The 27,610-nt window shown below is 40.8% G+C and overlaps 1 protein-coding gene and 1 non-coding gene across 3 annotated transcripts in view; both read right to left on the bottom strand.

Annotated features, from left to right (window-relative positions):
- Positions 1-27,610, bottom strand: part of camsap2a (calmodulin regulated spectrin-associated protein family, member 2a) — a 153,424-nt gene that overhangs the window by 22,238 nt on the left and 103,576 nt on the right. For both annotated transcript variants that reach the window (XM_078218188.1, XM_078218186.1), the window contains 6 exons: positions 26,597-26,738; positions 25,277-25,416; positions 7,682-7,775; positions 6,892-6,997; positions 4,416-4,498; positions 219-291 (listed from right to left, as the gene is read on the bottom strand). In XM_078218188.1, coding sequence (XP_078074314.1) covers positions 219-291; positions 4,416-4,498; positions 6,892-6,997; positions 7,682-7,775; positions 25,277-25,416; positions 26,597-26,738 — 638 coding nt within the window. The remainder of the gene's footprint in view (positions 1-218; positions 292-4,415; positions 4,499-6,891; positions 6,998-7,681; positions 7,776-25,276; positions 25,417-26,596; positions 26,739-27,610) is intronic.
- Positions 126-199, bottom strand: trnat-agu (transfer RNA threonine (anticodon AGU)). The gene has a single exon. It is a non-coding gene; the product is annotated as a tRNA-Thr (tRNA).

The following is a 27,610-nucleotide window of genomic DNA, read 5'->3' as shown; positions in this document are numbered from 1 at the left end:
CAGACAGTGATCCAAGCCGGGAATCGAACCCTGGTCCCTGGCGCTGTGAGGCAGCAGTGCCACCGTGCCGCCCACTGCCACCCACAAGAAAGGATTTGTTGTCGATTCCATTGACCACTTCAATGAGGCTCTGCTGGGATTTGAACCCAGGATCTTCTATTTACTAGACATGCGCTTTAACCAACTAAGCCACAGAACCTTAAAATGGTATTGCCAACCTTTGTTTCTTTTCGGGCCAGGTTCCTGCATAACCCTCGACATAAGACATGGATGTAGATCGACGCATGATTCCTAAAAGAATAATTTTTTTTTAAAGTGAGAGATTTTGACACAAGGGAGGTAAAAATTCTTTTTAAAATGAAAATGAGACAGTTTCCATTTCTCCATAAAGTTAACAATTCTAAATTGTAGATTTCTCAGTTGTGTGCTGGAAAAATCAGATTCAATATTTTTTTTAATCAAAAGGTACTTTAGGCTCTTTGCCATTTGTATTCCATTCTAATCCACAGTAGAGTGTAATAATTGATTGATACCGCAGGTCTTTGCAGGTGATCTGCTCTCAGGTGTGTGACTGAAAATATAGAATCAGTGCGGAAAAAGGCCATTCAACCCATCAAGTCTGCACTGACTCTTTGTAAGAGCTTCCTACCCAGGCCTTCCCCTCTGCCTTATCCCCGTAACACTGCACATTTACTATGGCTAACCCACCTAACCAATACATCTCTGGACACTAAGGGCAATTTAGCATGGCCAATCCATCTAACCTGCACATCTTTGGACTGCAGGAGGAAGCAGGAACACCCAGAGGAAAGCCATGCAGACACAGGGAGAATGTGTAAACTCCACACAGCCACCCAAGACAGAATCAAACCTGGGTCCCCAGTGCTGTGAGGCAACAGTGTTAACCACTACGCCACCGTGCCACCCAATTGGTGTCTGTTAATGTGACACAATGGTGTATGACTGGCGAGTTACCAGGTGCCGAGGACCTAGAATTGGAGAAGCACAGACATCTCAGAGGGTGATAGGACTGGAGGAGATGGGGAGGATTGAAGCCTTTGAAATCTTTTGAAAACATTTTAGAGAAAAAAACTAAGCCTTGCTTAATTGGAAGCCATTAGGTTAGTGGGCACATGGTGATGGATAAACAGGACTTGACGAGAGTTGGGACATAGGAGTTGAGCTTTGGATAAGCTTAAGTTTGTGTGGGGGAAGATGAGAGGCCAGCCAGGACTGAGGTAGCAAAGGTTTCATACAGCTTTTCTCCAGGTGAAAATAGGTAATCTTAGTGATGACACACATCTAATGAGATGTATGCACTTCCAAGCTTTTATTTACAAAGACACATACTACGTATCATGCACATCCAACTCAACCACTGTAGTTTCAAACAATGAGCACAGGTAAATCCACAGTTAACATCCACTACCTGAATACAATTAAATACCTAATTAATTTACAGTTAACTTAAGTCTTGGGCTTAAGGATGCAGAGATGAAGGCCATACCCGGGTGTCAGTGAGTGTGAGCATGAACTCGATGGAGCAAAACATGATTGAAACGGAGTTTCAAATCACTGAGAAGTTGTTTTTCATTGCAGAGGCTGGGGAGGAATGCAGTGAAGATGTCTCAAGTGTTTTACGGCATCGTAAATGTTGGCATATAAGTTGATCGTTGAAGCCTCAAAATCCCTTCAAAGAATGGGGATTGGGTTTATGCCAAGTATAAAAATCAAACCCTGTTGTGGGTTTTGCCATCTTTGTCGTTTGTCATATAGGGTCTGCTCTGTGTCGGTCTGTCTTAACCTCCTGCACCATTGCCTGCTTCACCCCCTTACACCCAGTTATAAGGTACCGGTGAGTAAAGCAGCCATTTGTGGGGTAACAAATTTAGATGACTACTAATGGTTGTATAGTATGTCATGGTTGAAAAAGAGGGGATTGACTTATGCACTAAATATGTGCAAAAAATGTTTCTTGGGCTGAAAAAAATGTCATCTATGCCGGGCCAATTGATATGGTATTGGTCTTTAGGTTTTCATTATGGTTTAATTGTAACTACAAATTTTGACCAGAATGCCATTTTAAATATAAACTGATCTACTTCCCTTGACACAGTAGGTTAGAATGTTAGTGTTTGATAAGAACAAGATTGTTAAACGATGCGATGAACTTTGTATTATTTTACTGAAGTCAATCTATGTTCTTTTAAAGCCAAAGGTTTAATTGTTATGAAGCCGTCAGTGGCTCAATGATTCAGAGATTAATTTGTGACATTTTCTCCTCAGTTTCGGTTCAGGTTAAAAATACCGAGCTTCTTACGGTTTTTTTTCATCTGTAATAAATTGTGACACCTTTTGGTGCGAAACATCTGCATTGACTGAATATTAGATGTGGGGGATGAGGAGTGCGAACAGAGGAAATTACAACATGGAAATGGATGTGTGGTTGCGATGAGTTGCAGAGGAATGTCAAAGCAGAACAGGCAGATAAGATAAATGAAAAATAAAGAGTACAAAGATGTCAGCATAAATAAATAAACCACAAAGCTTGTGGGATGTGAAATAAAGGAAGCAAGAGAGGAGACAGGTAATAAAAATATCAATCTGTAAGATGGAGCTGGAAGCAATTGGGATTTACATAACCTAATTACACATCAAAGGCCAGTTGGGTGAATACAAGCAGCAATATTTTTTGTTTTTCATTACATAATCAATTGCTCAGGGATCAGAAGTTGGGAGAACAACTTTATTTAATATTCAGGAATCATTTTATTTAGTGTCCAGTAGGGATGTATCTTTTATTATATTTAATTTGGTTACACAAAACTCCAATCTAAATGGGTAAATAAGAATAATGCCAACATTATACTTATTTCTCAACAAGTTGCCCATTAAAACTACATAGTTATTTTTCAGTTCTGCAATGAAAATGTGCAAACATACAGAATAGCTGCTATTTGGCAAATTTGAAAAATAATAGTTTTTAAAAATTTATTTATTAGTGTCACAAGGAGGCAATGAAGTAACTGCAATGAAGTTACTGTGAAAATCCCATAATCGCTACACACCGGCGCCTGTTCAGGTACACTGAGGGAGATTTTAGCATGACCTTAGCACCTAACCAGCACGTCTTTCAGACTAGGGAAGAGACCGGAGCACCCGGGGGAAACCTACGCAGACACAGGGAGAATGTGCAGACTCCACACAGACAGTGATCCAAGTTGGGGATTGAACCCGGGTCCCGGGTGCTGTGAGACAGCAGTGCTAACCACTGTGCCACCATGCTGCCCTGAAGGCCAAGTTCAGCAAGAGATTGGGAGGAGTTGGTCAACATTTATTTTCCTCAGGGCCTGCAGGAAGAAACTAAATAAAAAGCACCACAGTAGGTAATGAAACAAATAAGTGAGGAAGAGGAAAGCCCAATCGGCCTCAGAGTTACAGAAAAGGCAGCAGGGGAGTGTCAGGAAATTGACTGCTTATATTAACCTAACTGTCCTTGATGTAATTCGTAACATTGATTGGTTGATTCTGGTATGCTGAGGTGTGATCTAAGTTTGGTTGGTTGCAGAGAATAGAGAGAGATGGAAAAGGGAGGCATTAAACTCTCAAGTGGCAGGTAGATTATCCAATGAGAGAGACAATCATATACAGAGGGATAATTATTGAAGATCAGTATTAATGTTTCAAGTGTGACCAATAAAGTATGGACAGCAGGCAGAAAATGCACACCATAAAATCAAACTTTTAACAACAGAGACAAATGCAAGAATCTCACTTATATAATACAGATGAAATGGAAGTGGCTTCAATTTAGAAAGTTATTTGATTCAGACAGTTTGCATTTAATGCTGAATAACCAGAAAAACGTCATGGTATTTCCCAACATTCTTCTAGCTTGACCTCTAGACTTTAGTGAAATTCTACTTGTACCTCAGGTATTTTTGAATGACATTACTCTCTTACCAAAATGGAAGAACACTGGAAGAGGCAAAGCCATAAATCTCACTATTACGGACGGGTTTGCATCCCAATTGTTTGACTTAAAAGACAAACTTTACTCCGATCGACCCAATCTCTAATTTCAATGATCCAACACATTATATTTGCTAAGTGGAGGGTATGGCGTTTTGTGGAAACAGTTTGATCTGATTTATTGTCATATGTATTGGGATACAGTGAAAAGTATTGTTTATTGAGCGCTATACAGACAAAGCATACCATTCATAGAGTACATAGGGGATAGGGAAAGGAGAAGGTGCAGAATATAGTATCACAGTCATAGTTAGGGCGTAGAGAAAGATCAACTTAATATAAAGGTAGTTTCAGATGATACTAAGGATTTGATAGCCAACAATAGAATTGAATTCAAACTCTGTAAACTTTATCACACAAGAAAATGTAACCTATTTTCATACCTGAATCAGATGAATGAGGGCGGTGCTGAGTGTGTCGCAGGGGCAGAAGTGGCTGTGATGGTGAAAAAGTTGGACTTACTTTGCTGAAAGAAAATTAAAAATGTAATGATTTGTTTCAATAGAAGAAATAATTCCAGTTCACTCATTCTCATAAATACATTATAAATCACATCCCTACTGCTCCTTCAGGTACCATGCTTTAATTTGGTTAGCGACCATGGACATCCATTGGATTGGATAATGATAATGTTTGGCAAAGTACTGCAGTGGTTTGCTGTTGCCTTCTAAAGAATGGCTGACCAGGAAACTCTCCCACTCTTATACTGTCTGCACCAGGCATATTGGAAGAATTTACAGGCTAATAATTAACCTGTTGGACCACATTATGAACGTACCTTTCATGGACATCTCACTCCTGAAATGGGACTTGAACCTGAAATTTCAGGCCCAGAGGCAGGAACGTTACCACTGTGCCACAAGACCTTCCCAAATCACTGGCATCATTTTGTGATATACAACATGAGATCTTTCTCTGTGGGCTTGTAGGTTTTATGTTCCACAAAAAGATCTGATGGACTGTAGTTATTAAATGACGCCTTGCCTCACCTACCAATTCTGTAACATCTCCCCCATCAACAGCTGGAGGTGTGCGAAGCTTGTGTTAGTTCATTATCTGATTTTCTTCCATAAGTTACCAATGGAAGACATTAAAGAAGTGGACAATACAATAATTAGGTGATGTATGAAGAGAAGTTGGGCATAAGGGCTTGTTCAGCTTAAGGGCCATTATCTGTTCCAAAAAAATCCCTTGCATTCTTAAAGCCGAGTCAACTTCAATTAAGCTAAAGCCAAGTCTAACTTAACGATCCACCTGTTTAATGTGTAGTCTGTTACAAACATACATACATACATACAAATTAGGAGCAGGAGTAGGCCACTTGGCCCCTCAAGCCTGCTCCATCATTCAATAAGATCGTGGCTGATCTGATTGTAACCTCAACCTCCACATTCCTGCCGACCCCTGATATCATTTCACCCCCTTGCTAATCAAGAATCTATCTCGCTATGTCTTAAAGTTCTTCACAGATTCTGCTTCTACTGCCTTTTGAGGGAGAGCTTCGAGACCCACATGATCCTCTGAGAAAAAACATTTCTCCTCACCTCCATCTTAAACGAGTGGTCCCCGTTTTTTAAAAAAGTGACCCCTTGTTCTAGATTCTCCAACAAATGGAAACATTCTCTCCTTATCCACCCTGTCAATACCATCAGGATCTTACAGGTTTTGAACAAGTCGTTTCTTACTCTTCTAAACTTTAGTGGACTTAACCTGTCCAACCTTTCCTCATTAAAAAAGCGCCCATTCCCAATATTAGTCGAATAAAATGTCTCTGAACTGCTTCTAATGCATTTTGATCTTTCCTTAAGTAAGGAGACCATTACTGTACACAATACTCCAGATGTGGTCTCACCAATGCTATGTACAACTGTGTGTAACCTTCCTACTTTTGTAATCAATTCCCCTCACAATAAACAATGACATTCTATTAGCTTCCCTAATTTTCTGCTGTATCTGCACACTTGCCTTTTGTGATTTGGGCACTAGGACATCCAGATCCCTCTGTACCTCAGAGCTCTGCAAATCTCACCATTTAGATAACAAGCTTCTTTTTTATTCTTCCTGCCAAAATAGACAATTTCACATTTGCCCACATGATGCTCCATTTGCCAAATTTTTGCTCACTCACTTAATCTATGTTCCTTTGTAGTCTCCTTATGTTATCTTCACAACTTACTTTCCTATCTATTTTTGTGTCATCTGCAAATTTAACAACCATACCTTCAGTCCCTTCATCCATGTCATTTATATAAATAACAAAAAGTTGAAGCCCCAGCTCTAATCCCTGTGGTACATCACTCACCACATCCTGCCAATCAGAAAAAGGCCCATTTATGCGAATTCTGTCTCCTGTTAGCTAGCCAATCTTCTATCCATGCAATATATTACCCCCCACAATAACCTAAAATCGAAATACAGCACATCCACCAGTTTCCCTTTATTCACAGCACATTTAACTCCTTCAAAGAATTCCAATAAATTGGTTAAACATGGTTTCCCATTCACAAAATGATGTTAACTTTGCTGGATTGCTTTGAATTTTTCCACGTGACCTGCTATAACATCTTTAATAATGGCTTCTAACATTTTCCCTATGACAGATGTTAAGCTAACTGGCCTGTAGCTTCCTACCTTCAGTCTCCTTCCCTTTTTGAACGTTTTTATCTAATCATTAAAGCTACAGCACCTCAGAGATTAAATTCCTTCATATACCAATGAACACATTTTGATATCACTCTGTATATACATCAACTGACTTCAACATTTTACCAAACTGATGGAGGCTGATATTGATGAAGAACTATATACACTACAACTCTGCTTGAAATATGTTCCAAAATAATTTACCAAAAATCCTACCTGCAGCCAAACTCGGAATCGGGAGATGTATCCATGAAACTTTTCCTGGTGGCGTTTGAAATTGGGAAAGCAGCAGGGATGTTCTTTATTGGGTGCAGTGGTTCAGCTGTGGATAAAGTTATACATTTAATATTTACAGGAATACAAAATTGTCATAAGGAGGTGGAAGTTCCAGGCCTTTGTAGCCTGCACATATGAAACAAATGAACTAATAGTAAGCAGATTTGTTTTATTGGGTATTACTTATGCACACATATAGACACACACTGAATCAAATTATCAAGATCAAAATAGCACAATTTTGATTTTTTTCAGGAACTATGCAGCTACTTTAAGACATTTACTTCAAAATTGCAATGTGCTACATTAATAATTGTTCAGTATGATATCCCCAATATAATCTTTAGCTTTCTCTTCTTATCTGTTCTGTCAACAGACTTTACACATCAGAAAGATTTAGTTTGGTGCTCCTCTCTCCGCAACATTTCTGTAAAACATATATCCTGTTTTCCTCAGCTCCCACTACCCTGCTTTAGCTGGGAAGGCGAGGCAGTTTTGGCAGTGGGACTTTGCCACAGCCAACACCAAGACAACTCAATGACAGGCTAAATAGTAGGAAAGCAGAGTTCGAATGCGGAGGAGAAGTTAGGATTCAACTTGTGATCTTCTGCTTGTGAGGAGGAATACCTAACCAGTGGACTTGCTCCACAGTACACAAAATCTCCAGAGAGCTTCAACACGACAAATACTTAATGACTAAGTAATAACATATTAAATTTCAAGCACTTACCTTCCACTTCAGGTAGCACCCGAGGATGAACAAAAGGGGGCTTCACCACTTCAAACCACCAGAACAGCTCTGCCATAAACACCAGGTAGTTATTCTACAAAGAGAGCAGATCAAAACACAGTGCAGTACTTTTTCTAGGAAAAATAACAATGATAAAATGCATCCCTATATTTTGTAATGAAACGTACATCTGTTACCCTTGCAGTATCAGTAAAAACACATCAGATTCAATTTCTGTTTTTGTGTTAAGTACAAGAAACCTGGTTTGATTGCTATTCATCATTGACACCAATCAAAAATCACTAAAATTCATGATTTTGAAACATGGAGATAAAGCAGGAATGAGCAACCACAAGACGCCTGCAGTGATGCTTTAATACTTCTCAAACTGGTAAGGAGCAATTATAGCAATATAAATCTCTCCAACTTCATTTTCAACTAAGGAGCAGGAATTGTTTTGCCAGATCACTCAAAAGAATGATAAATTATGAGGGAGCTGGTGAATTTATGTTAATGTTTTTGCACAGTGAATCAGATGACATGTTTTATAATAAAAGCAAGGTACTCTGGAATTCACAATGTGCTGGTCTGCTGCTGAAGTGCAATTGTATTTAATCAGGCCTGCCACTGTCCGGAATAATGGCCGATTGATGTCAATAGAAGATCTTAAAGCACAACAGAAATTAATTAGTAATTTGCAGAAATGTGATTCCATTTTCAACTCCAGGTCAGCAACAATCAATGACTGCCTTTCTTCAAAGAGGAGGACCACTCCAGGAGGTATGGATCTTCAAAATTTATTTTCATTGTTTTCAGCGGCTGGCCTCCTATATAAAACATTTGTCAAATACGAGCCCTTTCTTAAATAAAAATATATCTCTCATATTTCTTTCTAAGTTTCAACGCTGGTTTACTGTGAGTTAATTTGCATACACAGTCAACCTGTGGAAAATAATAATCCAAGATATAAAAACATGTATACATGCAATGAGGAGATGGCTCATTCAGATGAGAAATGTTAGGACAAGGGAATGAATATCTTCCAATCAGCATCAAACATCCCTGATCAAGGATAGCACACCCAGATGTAGGGTTTAGCTTTCTCTATTCCCCCTTGAAGATCACCTCTGACTGCACCAGCACACCATTTTTTAAATTCCCCACACTAACTATGCTATTCCTTCTGGGGGGAGATGGCCAAATACTGTCATAAAACAACAGATTTTTACAGCACAGAAGGAGGGCATTTAACCACCATGTCAGTACCAGCTCTAAGTCAGAGTAATCAAAATCTAATCTCACTGCTCTGCCCCTGTAACTTCAAGCTTCCTTTGATTCAAATATTTGTTTCCTATTTTCTGAAAAAAAGATGCAATGCTCGGTGCTTCAAATACTCCCTGTGCCAAACTACTCTCTGCTCTAACAACTCCTTACGCAAAGGAATTTCTCCTAACCCTTCTCCTCACTTTAAGAACTTAATTTTATACCTCTGACCCACTGTTTCCCACCCATAACTGAGGAAATGGTATTTTCACTACTAACCTTATAAAATTCTTCATATGTAATCTTAAAAACTCTTGAGTTTCCTCAGCTCAAATGAAAGTGGTTCCAATGCCTTGTCTCCTACTGACTACAGTTCCTGTTTCCTAGCATCATCTTGAAAACTCTAGAATCTACACTTTCTTTGACTTCAATTAACTTTTTATTATGGCACACCCAAAACTGCACAGGATTGTGACCTAACCTGTACCGTACACAAATTTGCTATGATCTGGGTTCCTATGAGGCCACTGCCTAAAATATTGTTCTTTAAATTTTGGTTGGAAAGATTTGAAAGTTTAAAGTTTATTTATTAGTCACAAGTAAGGCTTACATTAACACTGCAATGAAGTTACTGTGAAATTCCCCTAGTCGCCACAGTCCGGCGTCTGTTCGGGTCAATGCACCTAACCAGCACGTCTTTCAGAATGTAGGAGGAAACCGGAGCACCCGGAGGAAACGCACACAGACATGGGGAGAACATGCAAACTCCAAGCTGGGAATTGAACCTGGGTCCCGAGCACTGTGAAGCAGCAGTGCCGCCCGAACCATCATGAGGATTTCTTATATTAATGAAAACCTAAGTGAATTTGTTGAAAGAAGAATCATTTGATCTAAGGTACCGACTATTTTCATTTTACAAATGTTATAATGGAACTCTTGGTTTAGATTTTTAAGAATAATCACAGAAGAGTAAATTGAAAAGCTCCATTTTGACTAATACTTGCACATCTCTTCTTGAAGGTGTGGGGTGCCTTTCCTGATCCCTCCAGTATTTCCCACCTTTGGTTGGTACTCAACCCATTCGTCAGTATCAGCATTCACTTCTGAATTACTGGCGAGATGAAATAGGTGAGGTTGAAATAACATCCTCATTTATTGCAGGAGAACCATGACAGTATTGGGAGGAGTGATTGCTGCACAGTCCATGTGGAAACAAAGGCCCGTCTTCACACTGAGAATATCCTCCGCCATGTTGTGTGGCTCTACCATCATGCTAAATGGGACAGATTCCAAACAGAATCTGAAAACTCTACATCCATGAGGCACTGTGTGCTATCAGCAACAAAACTGTATTCAACTACAATTTGTAACCTCATGGTCTGGCATATGCCCCACTCCACCATTACCACCAAGCTAAGGGATCAACCCTGGTTCAATGTAATGTGCAGGAGGGCATGCCAGGAGCAACAGCAGGCATACCTAAAAATGAGATGTCAACCCAGTAAAGCTACAATGCAGGACTACTTGCGTGACAAACAGAAAAGGCCTCATGCGATAGAGCCAAGCAATCGTACAACCAATGGGTCAGATTTCAGCACTGCTTTGATATCCAGTCAAGAATGGTGGTGGACTATTGAATAACTAACAAGAGGAGGTGAATTCACATTTATCTCCATCCACAATGATGGGGAACCCCAAAACATTAGTGCAAAAGACAAGGTTGAAGGTTGATAACAATCTTCAGCCAGATGTGCCGAGTGGAAAATCCACTGTGGCCTTCTCCTAAGGTCCCCAGCATTACAGAAGCCAGTCAGACAATTCTATTCACTCAATGTGATATCAAGAAACAGCTGATAGTACTCGATACTGCAAAGGCTATGGGCCATTACAACAATAGTACTGTAGACTTGAGTTCTAGAATGGGCAATAAGTAAGCTGCTCCAGTACAGCTACATACTGGCATCTAGCTGGCAATGTGAAAAATTGCCTAGGTATGTCCTGTACACAAAAAGCAGGACAAATCTAACCCGACCAATTACTGTCCCATCAGCCTACTCTTGATCATCAGTGAAGTGATGGGAAGGGTCGTTGACACTGCTGTCAAATGGCACTTACTCAGCAGTAACCTGGTTCCCGATACACAGTTTGGGATCTGCTAGGGCCACTCTGTTCCTAACCTCATTGCAGCATTAGTCCAATCATGAAATAAAAAGTTGCACTCCGGAGGTGAGGACGGAGTGACTGCCCTTGATATCAAGGCTGCATTTGATCAAGTGAAGCATCAAGGAGCCCTATCAAAACTGAAGTCAATGGGAATCTGGGGGAAAACTCTCCTTAGTGGGAGTCATGCCTGGCACCACAGAAGATGATTGCGGTTATTGGAGGTCAATCATCTCAGTCCCATGACATCAATACAGGAGTTCATCAGGTAGTGTACAAGGTCCAACATCTTCAGCTGCTTTATCAATGACCTTCCCTTCTCATGAGGTCAGAAGTGGTATGTTTGCTGATGACAGTACAATATTCAGCATCATTCGTGACCCCTCAGATATTGAAACAGTCCATACCCATACACAACAAGATCTGAACAATATCCAGGCTTGGGCTGTTAAGTAGCAAGTAACATTCACAATACACAAGTGCCAACCAATGCATGTCTCCAACCAGAGAGAATCTAACCATCTCCCCTTGACATTCAATGACATTATCATTGCTAAATCCCCTCTATCAACATCCTAGGGTCATCCCATTGACCAGAAATGAAGTGGTCCAGCCATACAAATACTGTGGCTACCTGAGCAGGTTAGAAGTGGGAATTCTGTGGAGAGTAATTCACCTCACTCCCCCAAGCCTGTCCACCATCGACAAGGCACAAGTCGGTAGCGGGATGGAATATTCTCCACTTACCTGGATGAGTGCAGCTCCAACAACACAGCAACATCATCCAAAGCACTCTGCTTGATTGGCACCCCATCCACCATCTTAAAAACTCTCTCCCTGCACCGCCAACGTACAGTGGCAGCAGTGTGGCATCACTGGAGAAACTCACCAAGGCTCCTTTGATAGCACCTCCAAACCCCCAACCTCTACCAACTGGAAGGAAAAGGGTACTACATGGTACCAAGCCACATATCATCCTGACTTGGAAATATATTGCCCTTCCTTCAATGTCGCTGGGTCCAAATCCTAGAACACACTCCGCTAACAGCATATGGTACACAGCAGACAGTTCACCACCACCTTCCAAAGGGCAATTAAAATCGAGTAATAAAAATGCTGACCTAGCCAGTGACACCCATGTCCCACGAAAATAATGTTTTAAAAAAGAACTTTTCATATTTATGCAGTTATCTGTTCAATTTGTTTTCAAATGGACCAATTTATTTGTTCAAATTAAATCACAAGTAAGGTGTAATGTTTATTTTATGAATTAGTTAGAATAAAACTGCTGAAGTAACATTGTGCAAACTTATGCATCGATTGGTGCTTGTGTGTGTGCTGTATTCTGCATTTCATACCTTTTGAATGGCTAACAATCTATATGTCAAGTTTGACAGATACAGTTATAGTAAATCATTCATAACTCACAATGAATCCAGAAAACATCAAAGGACTAATTTGATTGGCATGTAATTCAAAATGGAGCAACCCATTTCATTCTGGAAAAACTGCAGAAACATTGCATCACCTCAGGAGATAAAGCCAACCCAGATGCATCAGTATCCCTGAGGCAGCAGCTGTTAATGGTGTGCTGAATAAGATCAGAAATCATACATCCAATTATAACTGATAGGAGAAAAAAAAATCTTCTAATAAGGTTTCATAGCTAAGTTTAATTATATTTGCATTTTACTATTCTGCATAACTTGAGTTTAAGTACCGACCAAGTGATATTTATCTGGGAAAGCTGCATTAGTACCTGATAAAATGCCCTCCAAGCCCATTAATACAGCTGCATTCATGCAGTTGTAAAATCTCCACACCAAGTGGCCCTGCAGTTTAAATCTGGCATGGAGTTCAAAGCAGAAGAAAAATGCAACATGACATTATCAAAACATTTTAATGTCCATGTTTCGTTCATAACACTGTTGAACAATCTGACTGAAAATGAATAGTTGAGAATAATCCGTTTGGTTGGAACAGATGTGAAATACTGTCATCATTTTAGTGTCCATCAGATCTGACACAGGGCCCATCAGCTGCTGCTGCTGCTCAATGATTTTGGAAGATTGAACAACAATCTGTTCAGCAGCAGATGGCAGGCACAAGATTGCAGCACTTCATCCAACATAACTTTTGCTCTCAAACAGAACCATGGCAACCACATGGTGCTATTTATAAATAATCATAAAAGTGGCTGAGCATGTTGAACCATCATCACTGAACCAGAAACCAACATAACAAACAGAAAAGATCCATCATGCAAAGTTAATACTCTTTAACATTAATGGGTAAGATTACATTACTTTGTCCATGGTTCTGTATGATTCTTTATATGCAGTCAGTGCAGATATCTGAAGATATGTTAATCAACATCCCTGGTGTTTCACTCAAGGACTTAAGACAAAATACAATGTTTGGGTCAATTTGACTGAGAGGAATAATTAAGCCAGTTGGATGTGTGGCGAAGAAGGAGGCGGTGGAGAGCAAGGACGACAAACAGGCAAGCATATGAAGTAAATAGGGATCAAGGGGGACAGCAGTGGTAATAGTGTTGAACACCAGTGAGTGAGGACAAATGCCTCCCCTTCACCAGGCCCTGTTTTAGCTGTGAAGGAGAGTTTGGCAAACCTTGATGCTAATATCAACTGGAGTATTCTAAGAATACCAAAAAAATTCCAATCGATTGGAAAAGTGAGAAGTGAAGGTATGAAGTGAATGATCCAGGCATTCTGGCATGGTGCAGGTTTCCAGCTGTCTACCAATATCAGTGACAGGGGACAGTTCGGCACACTTACCTTTTCAGCTTTGGGAGGAAGGGCAGTGTGACAGATGATTTGTTCTGCTTCTGTGGTTATGTCACTGAGCTTAGTTTAACTCAAGCTCTTCCATTCCTTGACTTCTGCAAAAGTTTTGCATACACTCTATTTGCTGCAAGGGCATCCCTTATGTGTTTCCTTTGCACAGTTTTTCATTTAACGACACAGTGGCACAGTGATTAGCACTGCTGCCTCACAGCGCCAGGGACCTGGGTTCAATTCCGGCCTCGGCTGACTGTGTGGAGTCTGCAAGTTCTCCATGTCTGTGTGGATTTCCTCCAGGCGCTCCAGTTTCCTCCCGCAATCCAAAAGATGTACTGGTTAGATGCATTGGCCATGCTAAATTCTCCCTCAGTGTACCCGAACAGGCGCCGGAGTGTGGCGACTAGGGGATTTACACAGTAACTTCATTGCAGTGTTAATGTAAGCCTACTTGTGGCATTAATAAATAAACTTTAAAACTTTCTTTCCAGAGTCCAAAGATGAGTAAGTTAGATTGATTGGCCATGCTAAATTGCCCCACAGTGTCAGGGGGACTAGCAGAGTAAATACATGGGGTTAAGGGGATAGTGCCTGGGTGGGATTGTGGTCGGTGCAAACTCGATGGGCCAAATGGCCTCCTTCTGCACTATCGTGATTGTGATCCTATGATTAGCGTAATCATTTCTTCAATTCACCTTCAAATCATTTCTGCATGTAATTTAAATGAAACATATTTACTTTAGCTGCTTGCAATTTTGTTTTAAATGAGCTAAGTACTGAATTGAGAATGCAAATACTGACTCCAGTTATCTCTGCTCAATTTAACAGTTCCTGGCAAATCACTTACACAGTTGAAGACTGAATATTAAGTGTTCGGAATTCTATTTGAGATTGTTTTGTAGACCTGAATTTTACAGGCAGTGACAGGTGACTAAGATACTTCTGCGTACCAACCTTTCTAGTAAAATCGAACAGTATTTTTAATTATGCATATGATCTGTTCACATAGAAACTAGAAGCAGGAGTAGGCCATTCGGCCCTTTGAGCCTGCTCCACCATTCATTATCATCATGCGTGATCATCAAATTCAGTATCTTGATCCCCCTTTCCCCCCATATCCCTTGATCCCTTTAGCCCCAAGAGCTATATCTAATTTTTTCTCGAAATCACACAACGTTTTGGCCTCAAATACTTTGTGGTAGTGAATTCCACAGATTCACCACCCTCTGGTGAAGAAATTTCTCATCACCTTGTTTACCCCTTATCCTCAAACTATGACCCCCCTAGTTTCGGACACCCCCACCAACCGGAACATTCTTTCTGAATCTACCCTGTCTAACCCTGTTAGAATTCTATGAGTTTCTATGAAAGCCCTTCTCGCTCTACTTAATGCCAGTGAATATAATCTTAACCGACTTGGTCCCTCCCCTTATGACAGACCTGCCATCCCAGGAATCAGCCTGGTAAACCTTCGCTGTACTCCCTCGACAGCAAGGACATCCTTCCTCAGATAAGGATGACATCTGACAGAGAAAATGAAACACCCACAAATTTGGCCAGTACTGTCCAAGTAGAGTAGAGTCTTTAAATTATCTCTTAAAGTTGGTTTCATTGCAGTTAAACTTATGAAAGGGAAAAGTAAAATGGACAATTTGTAAAAAGCAGAGTAAAGTAAAACAAAACATATGTAAAAGACAAAATGCTGCAGTTGAAATGAAAACCGATAATGCTGTAAGTACTCAGCAGGTCAGGCAGCATGTGTGGAGAGAGAAACAGTATTAACGGTTCAGGTTGATGAGCTTTCAAAATGAATACTTTCTCTCTCGCCACAGTCTCTGCCTGACCTGCTCAGCATTTCCCGCTTTTTCTGTCATTGCAACTAATTACTAATTTTAAAAAGTCATACATTTGCAGGAAAATTATAGCAGATGAAGAGGTGTCACAACTTTGGAATAGAATCATAGAATCCCTACAGTGCAGAAGGAGGCCACTCAGCCCATCCAGTCTGCACCAACCGCCATCACACCAAGGCCCTATTCCCGTAACCCCTCATATTTACCCTGCTAATCCCCCCGACACTAGGGTTAATTTAGCATGGCCAATCAACCTAATCTGCACATCTTCGGACTGTGGGAGGAAACCAGAGCACCCGGAGGAAACCCACGCAGACATGTGGAGAATGTGCAAACTCCACACAGACAGTCACTCAATCCGGGAATCGAACCCGAGTCCCTGGCACTGTGAGGCAGCAGTGCTAACCACTGTGCCAGCGTGCTGCCCCGATTGATGTATGATTGACACATGTACTCAAATGAAGTGGAGTTCAGTGATTTCTGGGAATGAGAAGCGTAAGACACCATGGAAAGCCAGAATGTCAGATTGGAAGGAGGTGGCACAGTGAGTGCCAACTGCACTGTGCCATTGAACTTGAGCAATGTCACAAAATGTGATATGCCGATTAAAGAAATAAAATTTCTTGGCCGCAATCTAGCAGCCCTGTTCGCTGTATCTGCAAATGCCTTTATGGCCGCTATTTGCATCAGCGAGATCTCAGTTTGAGGTCTTCCCCATGCCTCCGTGTGACATAATCAGGCTGATGCCCAGTAAAGGCGTGAATCTGATTTCCATATATTGTAATACATTTACATGTAATGACTGGGCTTGAAGTCATAATGTCCGCCCACTTCCCCCAGTGGTATGACATCACACCAGCGCCGGTTTTCAAAAGTGCCCCCTGGACTGGCCATGTCCGTGGTGGTTGGGGGGTGAGGCGGGCTTAAATTTAACTTTGAGATTGGGATACCCTTTAGAAATGACTCTCTGATCTCAGATTCCTGACTGTGCCGACATGTTTAGGGCCCGCCCCCTTCCTTTGGCTGTGCGATCCTCGGCAGCATTCTGAAATTACTCAGAGTGCCACTAAATCAGGTGAGAAAAGGCGGCTGTGAAGTTGATTAGTTTCACACAGTTTCTCTCAACTGATCCAACACACTGCAATTTTGGGAAAATTGCACCTCTTGTGTTTTACCGATTCAACAATTAGTGAGGAGTGTGTTTATGACGGGGAGATTGGGGCTCAATGTTAAGTCAGCTGGTCTTAAAATTAAGTTGCCAATGGAGGTGGGTCTTTACTGAGTGCTTTTGAAAATCGTTTCAAATAAATGAGATATAAGTGAGCTATTTGGCCCCTGAGCCTCTTCCGCCATTCCATAAGATCGCGGGTGATTTGATTGTGTTTCTTTACAATTCTGCCTTCTCATCTACCCCGGTAATCTAACAAGGATCAATCTACCTCCACCTCAAAGATATCCAATTACCACTTTTTCCAAGACTGTAGAACAGTCAGAAAAAAATTATCTTCATCTCTGTCCTAAAAGGGACACCTCTAATTTTAAAACAGTGCCCCCTAGTTCTGGACTCACCCACAAGAGGAAACATCCTTTCCACATCCAGCTTGTCAAGACCGTTCAGGATTTTAAATGCTTCTATCAAGTCACCCCTCACTCTTTTGAACTCCAGTGGAAACAAGCCCAAACTGTCCAACCTATCCTCGTAAGGCAAACCAGTCATCCCAGCTATCAATCCAGTAAACCTTCTCTGATCCACCTCCCATGCATTTTTATAGTCTTCCTTAAATAAGGAGACCAAAACAGTATACAATATTCAAGGTGTGGTCTCAATGAATGAAGCATAGCATCCTTATTTTCACTTCCTCTTGAAATAAAGCATTTCATTAACCTTCTTAGTTACTTGTTGTACCTGCACACTAATGTTTTGTGACTCATGCACTAGAACACCTAGATCCCTCTGCACCTCAGAATTGTGCAGTCATTTGTGCTTTAAGTAACACTTTTTTTTATTGTTCCTGTCAAAGTGAACAACTTCATTTTTCCCACATTATACTCCATCTTCCATATTTTTGCCCACACACTCAACTTATCTATACCCGTCTGCAACCTCCTGATGTCCTCTTCACAACATACTTTCCTATATATTTTTGTGTCATCTGCAAATTTAGCTACCATGCCTTCGCTCTCTCATCCAAGTTATTGATATAAATTGTAAAAAGTTGAGGTCTCAGTGAAGACCCCTGTGTGATTCCATTTGTCACAGCCTGCCAAGTAGAAAAAGACCCATCTATGCATATTCTGTTTTCTTCCAGCCAGTTATTCTTCTATCCATGCTAATATGCTACCCCCTACACCATGAGCTTTAATTTTCTGCAATAGCCTTTGACATGGCACCTCATCAAATGCCTTCTGGAAATCTGAGTCCAGTACATCTACAGCTTCCCTTTATCTAGAGTGTATGTTACATCTTCCCCACCTTCCCCATGATAGACGTCAAGCTAACTGGCCTGTCATTTCCTGTTTTTTGTCTCCCTCCCTTCTTGAACAAAGGAGTTATATTTGCTATTTTCCAGTCTGATGGAATCTTTCCAAAAGGTTTTATCTGTACATTGTAGATTTGAGGTATGAAATTGCAATGAATGAATTTAGCCCCGTCTCCAATGTAGCCAACGAGTCTCTCTCACAGCAACTATCAAACACAAATTAAGTAAGACAGCTCTTAACGTCCATGAGTGGTCGAGGACTGTTAGAAATATCACTTTTATAAAGGAGATGTGTGAACATAAAGAAAGGGCTTCATAAACATAAACTGATGGGCTTCAGTACCAGTTCAGTGTTTAGTTATCAAACAGGTATTGGACTGAGGAAAAGTTCTTGCTTTGGCTAGCTGCATATTTAAAACATGTTTGTTGGCTGGAAGATGTGATAAGTTATGTACATGCCCAGCATAAACATATGTGATGTGTCAGATGAAGACCTTTGCCATTAACATTTTGTTTTTCCTTTTCACATGTGGACAGTTGCTTTTGGACACACAAGTTACAGGGTGCAGTGTCTCAGTGGATGCGGAATGTTAAGATAATAGTGAGCAGGAGGAACAATGGGGTTGGGGGTGGGGGGGCGGGGTAACATCCTGAGGAAGAGGAAAGATTTTATCATTGTTCCTTCTAATTTCCCTTTGCTATGCATGGCCTGTTTGTTGCACTGTGCGGTCCCTTTAAGATGGCTGTGCATGCAGGCGTGTTAAAAAGGCCATTGCTTGTCCCCTGCGTGATAAATTCTGGATTGTTATGTGGCTGCACACTCATGTAGCTCAAAGAAAATGTTGGTGTGCGTCCTCAATTTGATTTATTGTCACATGTATTAGTATACAACGAAAAGTATTTTTTCTTGCGCGCTATACAGACAAAGCATACCGTTCATAGAGAAGGAAATGAGAGAGTGCAGAATATAGTATTACAGTTATAGCTAGGATGTAGAGAAAGATCAACTTAATGCAAGGTAGCTCCATTCAAAAGTCTGATGGCAGCAAGGAAGTTGTTGTTCTTGAGTCGATTGGCACGTGACCTCAGACTTTTGTATCTTTTTCCTGAAGGAAGAAGGTGGAAGAGAGAATGTCCGGGGTGTGTGGGGCCCTTAATTATGCTGGCTGTTTTTCCGAAGTAGCGGGAAGTGTAGACAGAGTCAATGAATGGGAGGCTGTTTTGTGTGATGGATTGGGCTACATTCATGACCTTTTGTCGTTTTTTTGTGGTCTTGGGCAGAGCAGGAGCCATACCAAGCTGTGATACAACCAGAAAGAATGCTTTCTATGGTGCATCTGTAAACGTTGGTGAGAGTCATAGCTGGCATGCCAAATTTCCTTAGTCTTCTGAGAAAGTAGAGGTGTGGTGGGTTTTCTTAACTATAGTGTCAGCATGGGGGTGGGGACCAGGACAGGTTGTTGGTGATCTGGACACCTAAAAACTAAAAATGAGAGAGCTGGTGAAGTGGACAGCATCACTCTTGTCCCCACACGGTACCAGAGCATGATGATGTGGGTGGGATGCTTGACCACAACTAACCTCAGCTCACCACCTCATTATCTTCTGAGCACTCTGAGTTGGTGCATGAGACGCATGACTGACCGCTCACTGGCTGCTGCCAAGCTACAGGGCTGGTGAGACTAAATGTGATTCCAGTCCAACCTGTTGGGGCGCTGAGGGAGTCAGTTGCGGTGGATGTTTCCCCAAAGGGCAGGACAACAGCCCCAGGCTGTAAGTGGTTTGGAAGAGGACTTCAAAGTCAAAGTGAGGTGAACAATGGTTAAAGAGCATGACAGGCACCTTGACTCTTGTCTCCATGAAAAGCGATGAAGGAGGGAGTAGGGTTCCAACTCCTGCAGAATCCACCACCTCCTTTTGCTCAGACCTTGTCACAGTGACACTTGTACATGGACGTGAGGGTGCAGGTCTGTTACTTGTTGCTGTTTTATTGTTTTTCTCAGTTTGTTTTGCTGATGTATTTAATCAAAAGTCATTTGTAACAGTTTGAATTTTTAAAATTAACGTCAACCCTATCAATGTGGGTTGGGGTGGAGTAGAAAGGCGGTGTGGGTAGTCTCAATAAAATATATGGATTAATTTAACTGAGGAGGTGGTGCAGTGTTTTTTAAAGGCTGTCAAAACAGATCTGGCACTGAATAAACATTAGTATCTGATTTGCCAGGTGCATTCACACTGTGACCCTCAAGATCCAAGTGTTCAATGATGGAAACTGTCTTCTGGCTTCCCACTGCTGGTAGGGAGGCATGAAACAGAGGGAGGAGAATGAGGATATCAAAGGAGTTAGAGTCGTGATCTTTCTCTGGCAGGTAGGGAGGAATTTGGAAGCGTGTTTGAGAAGGAACTGGGATAGTTTCTTTAGGGATGAAAGATAATGGTCAAGGGGTTGGAAGCAGATAAGGAGATACATTAAAAAAATTGTCAATAACTTGAAGTGAACAAAATCTCAGATGACAAGGCTTTGTGTAGGGGTCGGGGAGTTTATCCACATCATCAAGTTAAAATGGTTACAAGTGCTTAAAATCAGAGGAGAGTGCACTAGGGCAATTTAGGTGAAAACTGAAATTATGAAAGATGAGGAGTTGCTCAGTCAAGAAATTTAGAGGAGGAAACATATTTGGACAGTGGAGTTGTCAGTACAAGGAGGAGAAGATGGGAAAGAATCAAGTGCTCAGTGACAGTACCAAAGAAAGGGAACAGGTTGAGAATGGGATGATTGGGGCCAGGTTATTTAGTGGAACATGTAGCCAAGTGGGGAAACTTCAATGAGGGAAAAGGGTCACTTACAATGGCTCAAGTTCTGATCAGGTCCACAATGTCAACAGACTGATCAAGGCTGAATTTGCAAATGGTAAAGTGATTTAGTGTCAAGTTAGGAAGTAGAATGGATAGACAAGAGGAGACCCTTAAAGAAGAATCGGGGTGGCACAGGGGTTGAGAAGAACTAAAATTGGCGAATTGAGGTGCAGCAATTTACTTCAATGGACATCCCAGAATCAGCAAACCACTGCCCAGAAGAAATCTTCATGTGTGCATACATGATATTGGTATTTATGACTGGAGCGAATGTTCCCTCCCAGTTTGAAAACAGACAACACCAGTGGAACCCTAACATAGGAATGCAGTGCTCTACTAAACCAGATTGAGAGCTGCAGTTTGAGAGATGCAGGACTCATATTACCGTCCCAAATTATTGTAAAACTGGAGGCTGGTTTAAATACAATGACTTTAAATATCTTCATTCAGTAATCTTTTGAAATAATTTTCCAAGCCAGGAAAGAATCCAAACCATTGCGATGCTCAAAGTAGAAGGTATGCAAGATAAATAGTCTGGAAATGGTAAATTAAGAATACTAATCTAAATCATGACCGTGAAAGTAAAAGTTCAAGCAAATGTAAACAATAAACTGAGAACTGGTGTCAGCAATTTTTCTTCACACAAAGATGATCAACACATGGAATAGCCTTCCAGGTAGAGTGGCGGAGGGGAAATTAATGTGACAGTAAAATTATCATAGTAAAATACATTCAATGTGATCGTACAATCCATCCCAGGATGGTTGCAGGGCAGAGAGATATTTTACATTCTGAAAGATGAGAGAAATGGGCCGATAATCTTCCTCTTCAATACCCGTTTTATGACCTTTATTATTGTCATGAAGATGGTGATTATCTTTACCTTTTGCTTAAAATTACAAATACCAGCAAAGAAATTCCACTTCACCATTTAAAATAAAATCAGTATTATAAACTGAAAAGCTCCTTCTTGCATTCTAATCATTTGGAATCACTAGCCCCTTTCTACAATTGTCCATAGAAATGAAATAACATTAACTCTTCTATAGAGCCAGAGGAGACCATTTTGGCCCATGTCTGTACTGGTTCCTTTCTCAAATAATTAAAACTCATTGCATAGTCCTGTTCTTTCCATGGCCCTCTAACTTCCACTGTTCCAGATGCTTATCTATTATTCTCTTAATAGGATGCAATGTCTCCAAAACCAGCTCAAGCTAAACCTAAAACTCCGCCTTAAAATAAATTCCCCACTGCCTCTCCCTGTACCCTTTCTGGTTCTCTATTGCTAGTAATTCCGCTGCCAGAGGAAATAGTCATTCCGTCTCAAAACGTAATTTTAATTTCTCTTTTATCTTCCAGGCAGCAATGGTGGTTTTATCGTTTTGTTACAGTGGAATGAAACTTGGTTTGGTCAAGGACAGCTTGGAATGACAGTAATTTAGTATAGAGATACAGTATCTTGATCCTAAATAATACGGCAGATACAGTCAAACATCGTGATGAAAAAAAACGTTCCTAGGGCAAGTGTATTTGAAGGTGGTAAATATTTGTGGTTGCACAGAATGTACACTGTCATGCAGAAAGCCTGTGACATGACTAAGAGCACGCCCTCCTGTGTATATCTGTATAGTGTGGAATGCACTTTGTCACAGTTCCTGTTGCTGCCTTGGAAACTGGTGCTCTCCTTGTGTATACACTTGAATAAAATTAGTGTACTGTACCCAAGTCTCTGCTGAACCCTGTTACTGCCACAACAGTTTATAGACAGAAATGATAAGTAACATTTTCAATTTCTTTCACTGAATAGGAATCAAAGATGTAGATTTTTACATCAAAACAAGGCACCTGACACTAAAAGAAATCACCATCTCCATCCAGTTAACAAAAATATCAGTACCATAGTTTCTCACTCCCTAACTCCCATATTTAGACCATAAGATATAAGAACAGAATCAAACCATTCGGCCCATCGAGTCTGCTCTGCCATTCAATCATGGCTGATAAGTTTCTCAACCCCAATCTCCTGCCTTTTCCCCGTAACCTTTGATCCCCTTCCCAATCAAGAACCTATCTATCTCTGTCTTAAATATACTCAATGAATTGGCGTCCACAGCCTTCTGTGGCAATCAATTCCATAGCTCGCTACCCTCTGGCTGAAGAAATTCCTCCTCATTTCAGTTTTAAACAGTCGTCCCTTTATTCTGAGTCTGTGCGCTCGGATCCTAGTCTTGCCTACTTATGGAGACATTTACAAATACTTGCTACCAGTCAATGCTAATTTCCACTGTCAATGTGTGTACATTCACAGATACATACAACAACTTAAAAGCCACCCAAACTTCACAACCAAACAGAGACATAAGAATCTGGCAAGGCTCACCGAGGCTGCACCAGAATTAATCTGCTTCGATCTCCTGAATGAAAAGTAGGGTCTGTAATAATAGACGTTCACACTTCAAATGACAAGCTTATGTGTTTTCTTCACAAGTCATTAAACTGCTCTAGCTATTGTCTATGAGATTGCTGAATTGCAATTTCATTCCAAATTTGGTGAGCGCATTTCAGGGCTAATCATCTTTTCACACACAATACCAACAATACTTTTCTTCCGTCTATCTGAGTCACTGAAATGTTACATATCTCCATATTTCTTTTCTTGATCACAAATGCATATTTTAAGATGCATTTCCTTTCATTTCTCACCACTATTTCTATTTCACACTTTGCTGCTTGAGATTGCAGACAAATTTCATGAGGGGGATGCAGATGTCAATTGTTGAGTAGCATCACGCAGTGGTCTAACCCAAGTACTGCAACAACAGATCATTAAAAAACTGCAGCAATATTAAGGCTCATTTTGTCACTGTAGTGCATGAGGTGGAAGTCATTGATTGGAAAAATGCTTCAATAATCCCTTAAGTTCCATTCTTCACGGAGGTACGAACTCACAAAAATGAAGGAGGACGGAAAAAGACCAACTAGTTTAAAGTTTATTTATTAGTGTCACAAGTCGGCTAACATTAACACTGCAATGAAGTTACTGTGAAAATCCCCTAGTTGCCACACTCCGGCACCTGTTCAGGTACACTGAGGGAGAATTTATCATGGCCAATGTACCCTAACCAGCACTCTTTCGAACTGTGGGAGGAAACCAGAGCACCCAGAGGAAACCCACGCAGACACGGGGAGAATGTGCAGACTCCGCACAGAGGCCCAAGCCAGGAATCGAACCTGGGTTTCTGGTGCTGTGAGGCAGCAGTGCTCACCACTGTGCCGCCCCACTGTGCCACCGTGACGCCCCTAATACAGTAAGTCAGTACATGAAAGGCGTATCCAATGATCCCAGGTGAATTTGACCTAAATTCATTAATTGCAATTTCATACCTCAAAACCCAGGTGGGCACAGTGGTTGAACTGTCCACTGGCTAGACAGCCAGTGGCAACATCAGCATGGCTATTCCCAGACATACCAATGTCATTAAAATGCCAATCAGGTACATGGCTGGTCAGCATTAGGGTTCCTGGACACTGCAGATTTCCTGCCTCTGAGAGCTGTCAGCCAATCAGAGGTGTGTAGCATTCCAGTACCAGCAGTGTCACTGGGAGTGGTGGCCACTGTTGGTACTGCAATAGGCCCGAGGAAATGAAGAACATCCAAAGAGCCCCAGAAGCCAGGCCCGGCGTGATTTCTACTCTAAGACCACGGTGATTGACTTACGCTCCAGAGTGAAACAGGTGAATTTAGAGCTTCCCCGTTATGCAATGCCACAAGCTAAATTGGTCAATTTGCTAACATTATAATGAAATGAAGCAGCTAGTGAGCAAGTAGACTCAAAATGGCACATTTGTAATGCAACACATCAGTGTTACAATCATGCTGTAAACTGCACAAGTGGCAAATCTGGATCCTTCAGTTTCTGTCTTGGTTACTGATTTTACAAAGTCAGATGGGTTGCATGGGATCCATTGCTCTATATTAGGTTCAGTCATGTATTTGACAGCTCTGCATTAACAAGGCTGTTTTCGGCGCCGTGGACAATTCATTGTCCTTGAACTAAACTCGACTTTTAAAGTATCATACGACAGCCAATAATACAATTAGTGAGTGCAATGGAAAAAAATCAAGAATTCAAAACACAGAGATAAAGCACACTAGGTGTAGCAAGTTCATGTCAGTTTTACCTTGATTGATGAAGAAGCGTAGAGCATGTCTTCGAGTAGAAAATGGCAGCACTGGTTCAGATATCCTTCACAGAAGTCCTGAATCAATTGCAGATTATATAGGCCATCAGCCAATGACATGGTCTCTTTCAAGCAGATATCTGAAGAATTAAACATTTACAATGATTAAGCATCAATGAGACTTTCCATCAGCCACTTTCGGCAATGATATTTCCAAGGATCCTTAATAGTCTAGTTAAGTTTGAGCAACCATCTGTCTGAATTAAAGTCAGAACTTCTAAATTCAATACCCATACTTAAAGTTAAGTTTATTTATTAGTGACACAAGTAGGCTTATATTAACACTTCAATGCAGTTACTGTGAAAATCCCCTAGTCGCTATACTCTGGCGCCTATTCAGGTGCACTGAAGGAGAATTTAGCATGGCCAATGCACCAAACTAGCTACATGTTGGCCATCAGCAGCAGAGACTTTTATGGGCAGAAGTTCAACACAGAGTTTTTCCCTGCTGTATCGTATTGCACAATCGTGAGCACCATTTAATGAGACAAGGGCCACATCATTTTGGGCACATTGTAGTTTCTCAATATAATGAATTAATGGGAAGAAATCCTTTGTGTCGTATGTGTAGTAGAATTAGAAATGTGCTCTACATAATAGTTTAAAAATAGCATAAAGAGGAAAATTTCCTTTGCTGTGCTCATCAATATGACAGATGTTTGTGCTGGAGAATAAATACAGAGGAAGGGGGGTGGGATATTAAACACTTTTTTAGAAAGAAATAGGAGGGTACAGGGTAAGAAATTTTAAATTTCAATGCTGGTAGCTGAAAAGTTCTTAAACATACAGGTTCTGAAATCCTTTGGGTTATGATTCTGCCAGAAGATCAGTTGCAGAACTCGAAAGAAAGCAGAACTGTTAACTGTTGCCATGTACTTTAATCAGTTCTCCATGGTTACACAGGCCCTTTAGCAGTCATTTACCAGAGACCTTAAATGTTATGATGCTGCCTTAAGCAGAGGTGGTTCTGCCTACACCATGAAACAAAGATCTGAATGTGCATTGTGGTTGAAGAATAGAATTGAGTTTGGCACATGGAGTAGGAGGTTAGATCTCTGAGGAACAGGCAAATCAGGATCTTTCGCTAGCTTGGCACTCCTGTGGCCAATGATGATACTTCATGTCAAGCATCCAGACCAAAACAGTTGAGCTATGATAAAGAAGCAAGCTCCCTCCATGTTGGATCATAAGTTACTGCATTAGAGGAAAACAGGATACATTCTTGGGACACTGGATCCTTTCTGAAAATTGGAGACTCACCTTCCATTCGGATAATATCGGGACAATAAAAATGGATCAATGCAGCTAATGCACAACCATCTGTGGTGTCCTTCAACAGATTTTCTACTGATGAGATGCAGGGCAGCTGTTTGGGTAGCATTTGATCTTTCCTGTAACGGGCCTATCACCAAATAACAGAGGCAGTTAGACAAATAAATATATTTGTAGAAGGAATAGCAGACAGTTAAAAAAAACTTAAATCCTCTTCTCTAAAATAATAAAACTGTGCTCACATAACATCACTATTTTTCAGTGATCTGGCACTGGGCCAATGTAAATTCACTTCCTTTAGCATTTAGGTTTGATCATGGAAACACCCTTGGCATTAATAAAACACGGAGAATGTTTCCATTCTGCAATGATGCAGCAAAATTCAAACTCTTTTAAGATCCCAAGCTGTTTATGGATTTTGAATGGCAGGTATTTGGTGTTTTTTCAAAAAACGCTTTCAACAAATATATCCAAGTCTACATTCCATTGACCCACCTGCTGGTAGTAACAGTCAAAAGAGTCACGGAGCAAGAAAACAGGCCCTTCGGCCCAACTCATCCATGCTGACCAGGTTTCCTAAACCAAACTTGTCCATTTTCCTGCAATTGGCCCATACCCCTCTAAACCTTTCCTATCCATGTACCTGTCCAGCATAAAAAACGTTTTTAAAAAATCATCAAAATACTGACATCAGCATCCTGGGTACCACATGAATACTCATGGTGAAGCTGAAATAGAAAGTATTGAAAATATTTGTGGAGGACACAGATGTCAGTATTCCAAAATACCTCAATTATTTTAACAAAGTGCTAAATAGAATTTAACCATCATTATACATTTTGCAAGCCTGTAACAGCAGCCATTTATAAGTTAAAAGGCAACTTTTCACTGCTATGATAGTAGGGATCACTTTTATTAAACGTGCAACAGTCCATCAAAGTACAATCGAGTAAGGAGAGTGGGGTCGTGTAATTCTTTTTCCTTATGGGAATGACATTCGTG

Source organism: Mustelus asterias, chromosome 8 (genome assembly GCF_964213995.1).
Source record: "Mustelus asterias chromosome 8, sMusAst1.hap1.1, whole genome shotgun sequence".
Taxonomy (NCBI): Eukaryota; Metazoa; Chordata; class Chondrichthyes; order Carcharhiniformes; family Triakidae; genus Mustelus; species Mustelus asterias.
This window is presented reverse-complemented; position numbering and strand designations above follow the sequence as displayed.